A 14,586-nucleotide genomic window follows, 5' to 3' on the forward strand; every position below is an offset into this window, starting at 1 on the left:
ACCAGGCCTTAGATTCTATGCTTGGGCCCAGCCCCAGCCCAAGCTCCTGAATAAGTTAATGCAGCCTACCGGACCTTCCGTCACACTTCAATGGATCTGCACTGATTTACGCCATTTGAGCAGCTAGCCAGGAATGTCTCCAAAGTTTGAAGGTGTTTAGGCCTATCATTAATCCTAGTTAGCTTTTTTTTTTTTCTTTTGGTGACAGCTGCACAGTGTTGACCGAGCAAAACGTCCTACATTCAAACTGATGGCATGTGCCTGTCTGGCTGTTATGACAGAATGCATTAACTTCTGAATGCTGCATCTGATCCGCTGCAAAACTTCAGGGAATGTTTCACAGCCCCCGATGCGGCTGAGGGGGGAATGCGGAGGCACACAGAGCCCCTGCCCTGGTGGGGAAAGGGGCATGCAGAGACCCTGGGTAGGCTGGGAGAAGGGGTGCAAAAAGAGCCCCAGGCATGTGGTGGGGTGGTGATGGTGGTGGTGAGGGGCTCACAGAGCCCCTGGCATGAGGGATGAGTGGGAAGGGGTTTCAGGAAGTCCCTGAAATAGAGGGGAAAGGGAGGGTGGGCCCACAGGAAAGTTGTGGGGGGAAATGGAGGCATGGAAGGAGCCCCTGGTGCATGAACTGAGGTTGGACTCCACAGGCTACTACATGTGCAACCCCCAAGTTCATTTATAGGTAATGATTTATCCACTGTAACCCCCTTCATAGTGTATTAACTTTTCCAGCATGATTTGAGGACGTAGATGATTAAGAGGGTGGTATGGCAGTAGCCTGCTGGGGCTGAAAAATTCCAGATAGGAGCAGATCCCGTTAATGGTAAGAAAGAAATACAGTAATAAGATAAAGGGGGTAAATAAAATACCAAGAGTGGTGTTTTGTCAAACAATAATAATAATGGGTTCAGAATGCTGTATTTTTGCTTTGTTCCAATTGACCTCCTTCTAGTCGTTAATATTGTAATTAAGGTAAGTGCATTAATGCACCGTATTCACAGAATGTATTCACAAACGGCAGCCCTTCTACCACATCTACTAGTGTCAAGTCACAAGAGATCACTACAGTCCCAGTCAGCATTCATGGATGTAAAGCAGTCTCATGCAGTTTTCATTTGCTTTATTTTGACGTCAGCCCTGCAGTGACAGGGAGAGGTGCCAATTCCAAGAGCTCTTTCATCTGGTAGCATTCAGATTGCAAAGTTACGAAGGTCAGTCTTGCTAACTTAAAATGTGTAAAAATACCGTTAAAGCATTTGGGCTAAACTGATTGTGAAGAGAAAACAACAATCAGTGTTATGATATACAGGTGAAGCTAATGTAGAACATCTGTATTGTCACAATAAATAGAACCACAGGCGATCTTAAACAGGAGGCATTTATGAAAGAAAAAACTGCAGCTACAGACACAAACACACAGGAATCCACATTGATTGAGTTCCAGCTTAGTCTCGGTTGTTTACCAGGGACCACGTGCCATCAGGATCTCTATGAAGCACAAAGGGACACCTAGGGTTGGATTTTCAAAAGTCACTCAGCCGTGGCCTAACTTTGCTTTCATGTAAGTCAATGGGAGCAAAGTTAAGCCACTGCTGAGCACTTCTGAAAATCCCACCCTAATGGCTGAACGATATAATGGAAGCAAACATACCGTTGTATTTATAATGCCTTTCAGCCTCCTAGATGGTCCTGGAGCTACATACAAACAGAAATCAACCATCACAGAAATGCAACTGCTTCTGGAAATAAATTATGACCGCTGTTCAACAGCACACAGCAGCACTGCGGAGGTGGAAAAACAGGAAGTGGAGAATGCTGCATCCAATTGAGATTGCAGGAGGAATTTTCTGAATGATCATAACAGACCCTGCTCCCCTAAAATCTGCTGAATTTAGGGTCATGAAATGTAATTACTTCAGCTGCAATTTGCCAGGTTGTTGATTTTAACATCCTCACTTGTTCCAACGACGCCTTGTCATCTTTAATGGCCACAGGTAGTCAGGACTTAAGTTTGACATGTCATCTTGAAGAAGTGTTGTAGGCCGAAAGGAAAGGAAGAGTCCTAGTGTCTTTGTGGTAATGAGTACCAGGAAAAGGTGAGGAGGGAATAGTAAAGCTGCTTGTTCATTTTACCTAAATTGCGGGTCAAACTGCAGAATTAGAATGAGGATTTCAAACATCCCTAAGTTGATGGTTCCCATCGTTTTTTGTGGAGCGGTTAATGTCTAGGAGCTCCAGTTATGAGCCAGGACCCTATTAAACTAGGTGCTATACAAACGCAGAGCAAAAAGATGGTTCCTACCCTAAATAGCACAGGAACATGCTCGTGTCTGCAGTTTTGGGTCAGATCATTATAAACCGTCTTGCATACTTGCCAAATTAGAATCTGGGTTTGGATTTTGAACCTTGGCCCCATTGCCAAAAATAGAATATTAAGAACACTCAAGATGAACTGCCCTTGGAACTGTTTAGAAGGATATTAAACAGCAGATCTTGGAACCACTGCCACTAGGAAATCAGTAATGCCACTAATGGAGGAATCCTTTAGAATATAACATGGGGTGGGAATGTATTATTCAATTAAATGAACAGAGAGAGTCTCAGGGCCCAGACGCCAGCCCAAGCCGAAATGTCTACATGCTTATTTTTAGCACTGTAGTGAGGGCCTGAGTCTGTAGAACTGGGCTTTGAAACTTGCTGCTCCAGGTTTTGTTGGTTTGTTTGTTTGCAGTGTAGACATACCCACTGCGGTTTGACTGTAGTCTGGAATAATCAAGACCCATTGTATGAAAGCTCAGTTGCATCTCACTCTACAGGCTCAAGGATTCTCTTTCAGGCTTCACTCTTCTGGTGCCTGATCCAAAGCACACTGAAGTCAGTGGGCATCTCTCTCTTGACTGCAGCAGGCTATAGATCTATCCATTGGTGGGCCCAGGAGTTTGCGTGTGCCCATTTTACCTCTAAAAATATAAATCTCATCCCTCCCAATGAGATCTTTGGCTTAGCGAGCTAGCCGGCTGCCTCAACATTTTTTTCCTAAAAAATTCCCTTCTAATCCTGCTTAATTCCTTCCTCTTATTTTGTGCTATTGGGCAAAGGTCAGGGAGAGACAACGGTTTATCTCTGGCATTGCATCCATTTAGCTCCTCTATTATTTCTCGATTCCCCACGTCTTGTCCTAATCATGAGAGCTCAAGAGAATCCGGATTAACTTGCCCACCACCATCCTACTGCCAGAGGGATCCTTCCTTGGCAATTGCTCAATACTCACCCCCATGTCCCCAGGGCCTGTGCTGCTTGCTCCTGAATAAAGAATTTCTTGAGCAGTAGTATTTCCCAGAAAGCAAGTGTAGCCATTGGCCTCCTTGCATACAGGGAACCCTACATTCTTCTTTGATCTTCACTCGCTTTTACTTCCCTTGACTTTTAGTAGTATTCATTCTCCGGAGCTGTCCATCTGGCCCCATTCAGGAATAGAGCTGGGTGGAATATTTCAGACAAAATTCTTTTTTCATTGAAAAATGCAGATTCAGGTCAACCGAAACGTTTTGTCACTTTGTGTTCCATTCGTCAAATTGTTGGGTCGAAAAAGAAATGAAAATTCCGAAAAAGTCAAAACAGTTAGTGTTGACATTTGCGAAATGAAATGTTTTGCCTTTGATGCAAAAAGGTGTTTTGTTTTTGAAATTTGATTTCAGTTGTATTACTTTTTTTGTTTACTTTTTTGATATGCTGAATTGTTTTGGGTCGACTCGAAACTTTTTTTTTTTTTTTTTTTTTAAAGACTTCTTTGGTTCAAAAAAATCAGTTATTTGCACAGCTCTGTTCATGAACTATCCTGTGTATCTGCAGGGAACACAATGTGTAATCCTGCAATGTTCCAGCTTCAAGCTCTGGGGTTTTGGCAGTCTCCTGGGATACTACAAAGAGTACATTATGGGGAAGCTCCAGAACACCACTAAAATCCTAGGGGTCAGGTTCTGTTATCGTTACTCATGTTGGATAGCATCTTACTCCTTGAGTAACTTCCATTGGCTTCAATGGAACTAACTAGGGCAGTGTTTCCCAAACTTGGGACGCCGCTTGTGTAGGGAAAGCCCCTGGCGGGCCGGGCCAGCTTGTTTACCTGCCGCGTCCACAGGTCCGGCTGATCGCGGCTCCCACTGGCCGCAGTTCGCTGCTCCAGGCCAATGGGAGCTGCTGGAAGTGGCGCGGACCGAGGGATGTGCTGGCCGCTGCTTCCAGCAGCTCCCATTGGCCTGGAGCAGCGAACCGCGGCCAGTGGGAGCTGCGATCGGCCGAACCTGCGGACGGAGCAGGTAAACAAACCGGCCCGGCCCGCCAGGGGCTTTCCCTGCACAAGCGGCGTCCCAAGTTTGGGAAACACTGAACTAAGGCATAAGGTATTACCCAAGGTGAGTAAGTTTATCAGAATCCCACTGCACCAGAGCAGTGTACTGAGTCAAATGTTCATTTAGTAATCAGTATCACTATTAGCCATCTAAATGTCTTCCTTTGCAGAAGCACATATAGCAGGTGTAGATTGAGGCCCCCATCTCACAAGATGTTCTGTGAAGCTGGAGCCCCGTTGACTCCAGTGGGGATCTGTGCACACGCAAGGATCTGCCCAGTTGGAGCAGCTGTCAGGATCAGGGCCTTAGATGCGGACAAACGTCAGGTGCAGTTGTATAGGCTGGGCTGGGGAACCCTGAGCAGTTTGGCTTTCTCAGTCCACTCACATTGTTCATGGTAGTTGAGGCAGTGCATCAGTCTATGTGAAAGAGAACAGCAAGGTCAGTGTTAAAGCAATTCCTGTATTTATTCCTCTCCATTTTCCTGCAGAAGTGGCTTCAGTCTTGTTTAATTTCACCTGAACCAGCGGAGCAGAAGACAAAATATTTGCCTAGCCATATGGTTGTAATATATACTGATTATGAAAGCTGTGAATTAGTCAATGAGCACAACAGATGCAGCATAGCGAACTGCATAATGTACTTACGTGCGGCACAAAGGTCAAAGAAGAACATGGAAACAGCAAGAGAGGAAGGCTGGACTTGTCATTGAGACAGAGGGTTGGGATTATGGAAATCTGGGTTTAATTCCTGGCTCTGCTACAAACTTCCGTTTGACCCTGGGCAAGTCACTCAATCTCTCGTGTATTGGTTCCCAATCTGTAAAATGAGGATAAAAGTACCTACTCTCTCCCAACCTTGGTCTGTCCTGTCTGTTTAGCCTGTACACACTTCAGGGTAGGTACGGTCTCCTATTATGTTGTATGTACAGCACCTGTCCCAATGGAGCCCTGATTTGAATGACGCCTCTAGTGCTATGGGAATACAAATACAAATAATAATAAAAAATAACACACAAATCAGAGGTATCTGTGATCACTTGTGGTCTGTGTTACCAAGACCTCTGAATTCATACACCAAGACTCAGGGTAGAAGTCAATGGGAAAACTCCCCTTGATGTCAATGGGGCCAGGATTTCATCCGTAGTACTAAAGCAAAGCACTGTCAAGTTTATTGGGTATATCCCGGGTTGGCTATTTACATCTAACTAAGACTGGCCAAAGGGCCCTATGTTAGCATATACCTGGCTCTTGAGGAAAAGCTGGGACAAATGATTTGGAAGCTGCAGTAATACTCTGAAGTGGTTTATTTGTTGGGTGTTGACATGTTCTGAAAAGGATCTTTCCAGGACTTGACATCATCTTTAAATATCGTGACACCGCTTAGTCCCCTGAAAATCCGTGAGGTATGTTTATTGGATAACTGGCTCAGTGGACGAAAACCTGAATAACTGTAAATGACACAGAGTAATGTAGGTATATTATTTTAAAAATTATTTTCATTGATTTTCTTCCACATTCCATATACAGAAACATCCGCTACGGAATACAGCTCTACTGCTGATTCTGTCCTAGGTAGCAAATTGAGCCCAGAGCTTGAATCCCTTACTCGGTTTGTACTCAGTCAACACTCTCTTTGACTTCAGTGGGAGTCTTGCCTGAGTAAGGACTTCAGGGTGCAGTCCCAAATCGACCTGAGTGAGCTCTGCATGAGGATCAAGTTTGGAATTAGGCCTTACTAGCTGGGTTTCCGGACTTTGCATTAGCAAGTCATCATTTCCTAGGCTTGGGATATCTTTTTTTCTACCGTACTGAAAAGCCTGCCTTATGTACAGAGACAGTTTGCCATCTGGAGTGAGAAATGGCTAGAACAAGGAGAACCTGTTTTACATTTGTATTTTGTACTGGTACAAGCAACTACTAAAGGAATGCAGTGAAAATCTGATGAAGAGACAGCAGGCCAGAACCTCATAGAAGTGCATCACTATAGCTCTGTTGACTTCAGTGTACGGCGCATAGCTTTTCAGTGACTTTGAGGGAGCTATGTTGATTTACAGCAGCACAAGAGCTGGCTTAGAGAGTCATGGGGGTCCATCTCCTTATGATTGCTTTGAAGTTAAGCTTTCTCGCCACCGTTTTAGCAAAATGATTTAGGCCTCACAGCATTAGAGACTGGGATAAATCCTTTAAGTTACCTCAGTTTCACTCAACACTGGGACAAGGGCAAAAAAGTGCAGATCACACCGTGATGCGTTCTCCTGGGCCTTATAAAGAAAAATAAAGTGTTAATAGAAATAGAGCCAACAATGCCAGGTTAGTTCTACTGGAAGAAAAGAGAAAAATCCTCACCCATTATGACCAAATTTAGGGGCGTTACAGTCACTGGATTTGGTGTTTCCCTGTTATTTTGCCACACAAGTGATTATTGTGAAGGAAGCTCTATTCTTGCTCTGGCTTGTAATAGATCATGTCCACAGTACATTGTAATGCATAGTCTGGTATTCTGCTAGTGCATATTTCTTGCCTAATACAAGTTTAGAATCTACTAAGCAGTATCTGGCTTGGAACTATGTTGCATTAGATTGGCTTATTCACAGCAGTTCTTTTAAGATAGAAAAGTTGCAGATATCGGGGTGAAATCCTGGTCCCGCTGAAGTCGATGGGATTTTTGCCAGCAATTGTAATGGGGCCTCCCTATAGGTCCAGATTCTGTCTGGCACTTACCTGCGTTGACAATGTATTCAGGAAGGTGTAAGGAGTCGGAGCACCATAAAGTGGCCACATAGCCAAACAGCATTCTGATCCCTGGACCAAATTCTCTGCTGCGGTGAACAAGCACAGCTCCATTGTCTTGAATGGAATTTTGCCCGTTTATACCAATAAAGACTTTGGCCACCCATGGTCAGGCTGCAACAACACTGCCGTTGGGAGGTACAATTTCCAGCTCAGTTAAATATATCTGTGCTATCTTTGGTAGCGCTAACTCACTAAAAATAGCAGGGCAGCTGTGGGCGGCATGGACTAGCCACAATAATATGCTGCTATTTTTAGTAAGTTAGCCCGATCAAAGCTAGCTCGGGTACATCTGCATATACCTCTGGCATAACCTCAGAGGAGAAAAAAGCCTGTTATCCCAGGCCTGAGATGGACCATGGACTGCTGTTTAGCTGGGAATATCAGCCACTGTGTTCCTGCATTTAGGTAGGTTTTCCAGGATTTGCAACAATTTGCACTCCATAGCAGAGGGCAGGAACACGAGGCCTTTTATATATTTTGGATCCAAAAGGCTGCAGGAACTTTTAATACTTTGTATCTTTTCTGGGGGGGGGGGGGGGGAGAAAAAAATGACTGACACGATTTTTTCCCCTCTGCTTCTTGGTACTGATTCAATTTTCACCATTAGGAAGTGTTATCTGCACAGACACCACACTACATCTCCAGGCCTGACAATTCCTAACTGGTGTCAATAAGATGCGAGGCAAGTCACCACGGGAGTCACTTGCTGTTACAAGACCAGAAGTGTTAGTTTGCTCGGGTTGTCACGGCTGGCACTTTTGGGGGTGGAATTTAGGCACTGCTATAAAAATCCTGGGCCTGATTCTCAGCTGATGTAAATCTATATTGCTCCCTTGAAGCCAATGGAATTGTGCTGATTTACATCAGCTGAGGATGAGGCCCTCGTTCCAGATTTTCTAAAGTGCCTGCTAATTTTGAGTGCCACAGTTGTTTGGTGGCGAAGTTGAAGCAGTTGAGGCTTGTTTTTCCAAGGGGACGAACTCTCACAGCTCCAATGGGAGACAGTGGGACTGGTCGATCCGTAAATGCTGTTCATGGGGTTGCAGGTTCCAGTCCCCATTCTCCCTCCTCCCACCTAGGGTTGCCAACCCTCCAGGATTGTCCTGGTGTCTCCAGGATTTAAGGATTAATCTTGAATTAAAGAGTGTCATGTGATGAAAGCTCCAGGAATACATCCAACCAAAATTGGCAACCCTACTCCCACCTATACTGTTACTCCACGTGCTGCTCTAAGCTAACTGCTGAGGAAAATAGGAATTACCGTGCTAGATAAGACTAGCCCATTATCATGTATTTGACCATGGCTAAGTACCTGATGCTCTGGAGGAAGGTGAAAAAAACCCACCATAGTGAATAACTTTGGGATAAACTGCCAGTAGGGCAAGATTAATTTTCTTATCCTAGGTAGTTACAGGTTGGTTTATGCTCTGAAGCATGAACGTTTATAGTCCTTATACTTTTTTTTTAAATCTTTCCTAGAATAATGGTGGATGTTCTAATTATTCATATGACTGTCTAATCCTTTTTTTGAATCCTACTAAGCTCTTGGTCTCAGTGATAGCTAGTGGCAGTGAGTTCCATGGGTTAATTATGTGTTGAAAGTGTTATTTATATCAGTTTTTAAATGCGTTGCCTTTCACTTTCATTGACTGTCCCCTATGAAAAATGGGGCATAGGCTCATTCGATCTACCTTCTTAATCAGGGCCTGATGTAAAGCCCATGAAGTCAATGGAAGTTTTACCTTTGATTCCAATGGGCTTCCCATCCACCCCTACTTTGTATAATATACCACAGGCTGGCCACTTCACAGCCATTGTTGATGCTTCTTATAAATTAGTTTCAAGAGCTAGACCAGCTGGTATCTTCCCTCCCATCCCTTAAAGAGCCACTTCTCCAACATGTGCAGTCTTCTGAACCAGGGAATGAGATTCAGTGCCTCATTTCATGGGACTGCAGAACTGCCGCTTTACAGTCTCTTCGCTTCTTTTTATCCTTTCCATACATAACATCCCATTCTAAAAACAGAATATATTATTATTGTGGGCCTCATCCTAAGCCCATTGACGTCAATAGGAGACTTTCCACTGACTCAAATGGGCTTTGGATCAAGCCCTGTTTTCTTTTATTAGGAGAAAGGTTTAGATAATCTCAAAAAATCTTTTAACAGAATGGTGTGTGTTTGTGTATACGTCTATACAAAAAGTCACCTTACAGACGTCTATATCTATATATAGCTGAATTGTGGCTTTTTCTGATCCGAGGGCTCCATGAAGGGCACCAGTCCTGTTATAGAAACCTTTCAAAGTTTTGGAAATTAACGTAACTGAATGTTCATATCCCAGGAGAACCTGTTACCCAGATTTCCCCCGAATCTCTCACTAGATGCATCTGTCACGGTGCATCAGTCAGTTGCATATTATCGCGCTTTGCCATCTTACAGCAGGTTACCATAGAAACTAAGGGCTTGTTATTGCAAAATAAACAGTTGGACATTTTGGCCCAGTTACTGTGGGACTAACCTGGCAGGGATGAGAGTAAACTGAATTACATCTCAGTTTTTCTGGCCCCCCGGAGTTGCATCTGGCACTACCGCTGTATATGACAATATAAATGTCTGACTAGAAAGTTGGTTTTTTTTAAAAAAAAGAGACCGAGTACTTTTAACAAGTAAGCTACCATAGATTTCTCAATGTGTATCTTAAAAACATAGAATGTCTGTCATGGTTTTGTTTTCCTGGGGAAGAGTTTCCTAATACAGCTGCTTCCCCCTACAAACATTATTTGAGGTGTAGTATGTTATATCCGTATAGACTCACTATTGCAGTATCGGGGTGCCTCACAACACCCCTGTAAGGTCAGGCAGTGCTATTATCTCAGTTACACAGATGGGGAACGGAGGCACGGAGACATTAAGGGTACATCCGCACTGCAAAAAGACCTCTTTGGCAACGAGTCTCAGAGCCCGGCTCAACCAGCTTGGGCTCGCGGTGCTCCGCCACAGGGCTAAAAATCGCAGTGTAGGCATTCCAGCTTGGGTTCTGAAACCCGGCGAGGGGGGTGATCTGCACTGATATTTTGAGCTCCATAGCGTGGCCCTGCGAGCCCACCAGTTGACCCGGGCCCCGAGACTCACTGCTGAAGGGTTTTTTTGCCGTGTAGGCGTAGCCGAAGTGACTTGCTCAAGGTCACACAGGGATCTACAATGGAGCAAGGAATTGAATCCAGGTCTCCGAAGTCTTTAGGCTAGCACCTTATCCACTGGACCATCCTTCCTTTCAATGGCTGATGGTATTAAATATCCATGTAGCTGAAGGTCAGAGCTGTGCGAATACAGCGGGGGATAAAGACTAGCAAACATTACTGCGAATAAAACCCACCAGTTTGTTTCGAGAATGGTTATTATTAAGTATTTTTATTAGAGTAACTCCCAGAGGCTCCAGCCTCTATTGGAGCCCCCTTGTGTCAGGTGCTGTATAAACACATAGAGAGACAATCCTTCTCCCTAAAAGCTGGCAGTTTAAATAGGCAAGATAGACCCGAGTTTGGGGGGGAGAGGAAAGAAGTGCTACTGTGCCCATTCTATAGAATGGCAAACTGAAATTAAGTGATTTCTCAAGGTCGCCTGGGAAGTCTGTGGCAAAGGTGAGAACTGAACTCAGATCTGAGTCCCAGCCCTGGTGCCTTAAGTACAAAACTATTCTGTAAGGATAGTTTTCCTTTCGGTATTCACGAGCCCTTTTATTTGCTTTCTGAAAATATAAGTACAAGGGAATTTTTATCCGAAACTGTTCTTCAAGGGTGGAGTCCTGCTTTGTGGGTCTTGAGTGAGGCATAGGCTAGGGCAGATTCTCTGCACAGTGGTGAATTTAACCCACAGGAGAGACTTGTGAGCAACTGTTTTCACGTGACTTTTCACACTGTAAGTGTTTCCCTGGCCAGCTTTCTGTTGATTTTGGAGCCATTTGGGTAGGCACCAAAACCAGTCTCATGTGATTACACTGCAGTCAGAGGGGTGACTGCAACAGGTGTAAACATACGCTAGCTCCAATAACAATACACATGAAGCTGCGGCAGCACAGGCTAGTTGCTGGAGTGTGTACCCAGGGTCCCAGGCGAGCTTGTACAGTCCATGAAGCTGTGGCTTCATTGCTATTGTTGTTCAAGCTAGCTATGTTAAAGATGAGCTATATCTCTGATCACAGGCTACCAATAACACAGTACACACTGCAAATATCCGAAGCAGTGAATAACCCATGAGAACCACCCATAGGCTGAAATATGTTTCCATAAAACCTTTCTATCTAAGTACTTCTATGCCCCCTTCCTTCCCCCGGCAAACATTCATAAGTACATTCTCACAACCGCCCTGTGAGATAGAGAAGAATTATTATCCCCATTTACAGTTGGGGCATCAAGGCCTGGCCTGGATGCCTCACATAATATAGAACATTTGTGGCAGAGCCAGGAATTGAACCCAGGTGTCCTGGATCCTTGAGTTTTAGTCACAGAACCACCTTTCCTGTCTTACCCCTTTGCCTGATAACTCTGAATGATGAGGATGTTGTTAAAAAATAAAAAGCTACTTGTGGATAACTGGGGGGGGGGGGGGGGAGGGGAAGGTGGGGATCTGAATTAGTTGTATAGATTCTGTTCCCTGAGAACAGCAAAGGTTTGAGCTGAATGAAACTGGAATTTCTGTCCTGTGGGAAATTCCAAGTTTTCTAAATTTTGTTTCATTCTATTTTGGAACGAACCGTCAAACTTTGGAATTTTCCATGAAAGGGAATCTTCTGATTTGGAAACATCAAAACACTCCTCCAATCATTATGAAACCTGTCAGTCAAAAATATCATTGAAATGGACACATATTCCTGCTATGCATTTCAAATCCAAGGAAACCGTGTATTTCCACAGAAAACTGTTCCATTGAACATTTTTCAACCAGCGTTAGCAGAGATGCAGGAGTGGGTTAAAGACTCTGAAAAGACTTCCCTTACAGAATTGTGTCATCGTAATTTCTCTGACTGATGAATTGGCAGACGCAATTTCTCTCTCTTCTCAAGGTGGTTGCTGCTGCTATCACTCCATGTAACTTGCAAACTCTATTTCAGGGGTAGTCAATTATTTTTTGTCAAGGTACAAATTTCTTGGTCAAGGTATAGTCAAGGTCCAGCCTGCAGAGAAACATTTTTTCACACCACAATAATGATAATAAATAAAAAGATTTGGGGGTCCGTTCAAAAGCATCTGATGGTCCGGATTTGGCCTGTTGACTACCTCTGCTCTGGTCCATTAACTGCCCTTGAGCGAATTTATTTAGAGTGCTCTTTCACTCATTTCATTTAGTATTCATTGCTGTAGCACTGGTCATGAGGAACTCATTCAAGACTGCGTGGGCAAAAATACTAGAACTTGGCCAAGAAGGTGCTGGGCTTAATTCTCTGCTCTCTTATGCCAGTTTTACACAATTGAAGGGAATCACACTGACAGGGCCGGCTCCAGGCACCAGCTTACCAAGCAGGTGCTTGGGGCGGCCACTTCGGAGAGGGGCGGCACGTCCAGCTGTTCGGCGGCAATTCGGCCGACGGTCCCTCACTCCTGCTCAGAGCGAAGGACCTCCCGCCGAATTGCTGCCGCATATCGCAATCGCGGCTTTTTTTTTTTTTTTTTTGGTTTTGTTTGTTTTTTTGTTTGGCTGCTTGGGGCGGCCAAAACCCTGGAGCCGGCCCTGCACACTGGTGCCAAATTAGAGAAAGGAGTGGAAAATCAGGCCCACAGTACAGATCTGGATCCACATTAGGTTTAAGACTATGGGAGAGAATTTCAAAGGCACAAATGGCAGGTAGGTTTCTATTGACCGTCAGTGGGCATTAGGTGCCTGGCTGGTGATTGTGCCTTAGAAAATCTCTCCTTGTGCTAAAATAATCAAACTTGGGTCCCTAAAGCTAGACATCTAAATAAAAGTGGTTTGATTGTCCATTCCCATTAATGTACCGTGGCTAACCCACATTGTGGGTGCTCAACACCTTTAAAATCACTCCTCTTTTATATAGGTGAATAGATATGGATTTAGATACACCTCTACCCCAATATAACGCTGTCCTCGGGAGCCAAAAAATCTTACCGCGTTATAGGTGAAACCGCGTTATATCGAACTTGCTTTGATATGCCGGAGTGCGCAGCCCCGCCACACTGGAGCACTGCTTTACCGCGTTATATCCGAATTCATGTTATATCGGGTCGTGTTATATCGGGGTAGAGGTGTACTCCCATTTGAAAATAGCAGCCCACACCCATTGCACACTGGGAGTTTCCAGTGGAAACATCTGAAACTGAGGGACTGAAAATGACATGTCCAGGTGCATGCAGACCCGGTCTTCAGTTGCAGGTAAAGATCACTAAGTGCCTTATTTAAAGCAGAATAGGCACTGTCTGCACCAGGGAGCCTCAATGGAGAGCTTGCACCAGGTGCTATCCGCAAGGAAAAAAGACATATTGCAACTCAAGTTATTCACTGACCACAGCCCACTCTACGCAGGCTACCTACAGTGACCAACAATGTGTTACTACATCCTGCGCTACAGTTATTTCCATTTCCACAGTGGATAAATGTTGACTTTTTAATAAAGATCACTCCTCTGAATGTGGCTTTCTTTCTATGCTAAACACACTGGACATGACACTGATCTGTGCTAAAAGTACTTGGTGGAGCTACTCCGGATTTACTCCAGTGCGACTAAAATCAAAATCTGTTCCACTGTGCATAATGTTCATGTTGTCGAGAGAGAGAGAGATGAACAAACACTGCTCAGTCAATAGATAACGCCAGATGGAGAAGATGGAGAAAAAAAAATTGTCGCAATGGTGTTGTCATAGAAACATAAGTCTGTTTATCTAACTCTTGGTCATCCCAGCAGTGTAAATCACCTGAAATGAAATTTACCTGCAGCACACACTAGTTACGGGCTCTATTTTGGTACCCTTTAGTTGGATTCCCAAAGAAAGAGCAGCCCACTTTATGGTACAATGAGGCATTTATAATTGACTTGGGTCAGAATCTTTCCAAGCTACAAGATTTTTATTTTATTTTATAAAATGTTTTTGTCACAGGTTAGATATTTATATTTAAAAACAAACCTTGACTTAAAAGTTTACAGGATTGAAAAAAATCAGAGGGGCCTAATTTTCTCCTCTCTGGACTGTACTTCTTTCTTCAAAGGCTGGGTAATTAGGAAAAGTGTTGAGATGGATCCTCTTCTTTTACAGGAAACAGGAGCTGTTAAACAACACAGATGTGACCATTCCAGACCGGCCTTTATCCCCTCCACTCACTGCCCCAGCAACCATGAAGGTAGGTTACGTACATGATATGCTACGGATTGCGTTCTTTACGTTTTATTCCTGTTCTGCTTTGCAAAGTGCAGGCTGCGTCCCG

The 14,586-nt window shown here is 44.1% G+C and overlaps 1 protein-coding gene across 1 annotated transcript in view; it reads left to right on the forward strand.

Moving 5' to 3' along the window:
• Positions 1 to 14,586, forward strand: part of RAP1GAP2 (RAP1 GTPase activating protein 2) — a 241,779-nt gene that overhangs the window by 134,941 nt on the left and 92,252 nt on the right. The window contains exon 4 of the mRNA XM_065418511.1: positions 14,418 to 14,502. Within this exon, the coding sequence (XP_065274583.1) occupies positions 14,418 to 14,502 (85 nt within the window). The remainder of the gene's footprint in view (positions 1 to 14,417; positions 14,503 to 14,586) is intronic.

Source organism: Emys orbicularis, chromosome 17, assembly GCF_028017835.1.
Source record: "Emys orbicularis isolate rEmyOrb1 chromosome 17, rEmyOrb1.hap1, whole genome shotgun sequence".
Taxonomy (NCBI): Eukaryota; Metazoa; Chordata; order Testudines; family Emydidae; genus Emys; species Emys orbicularis.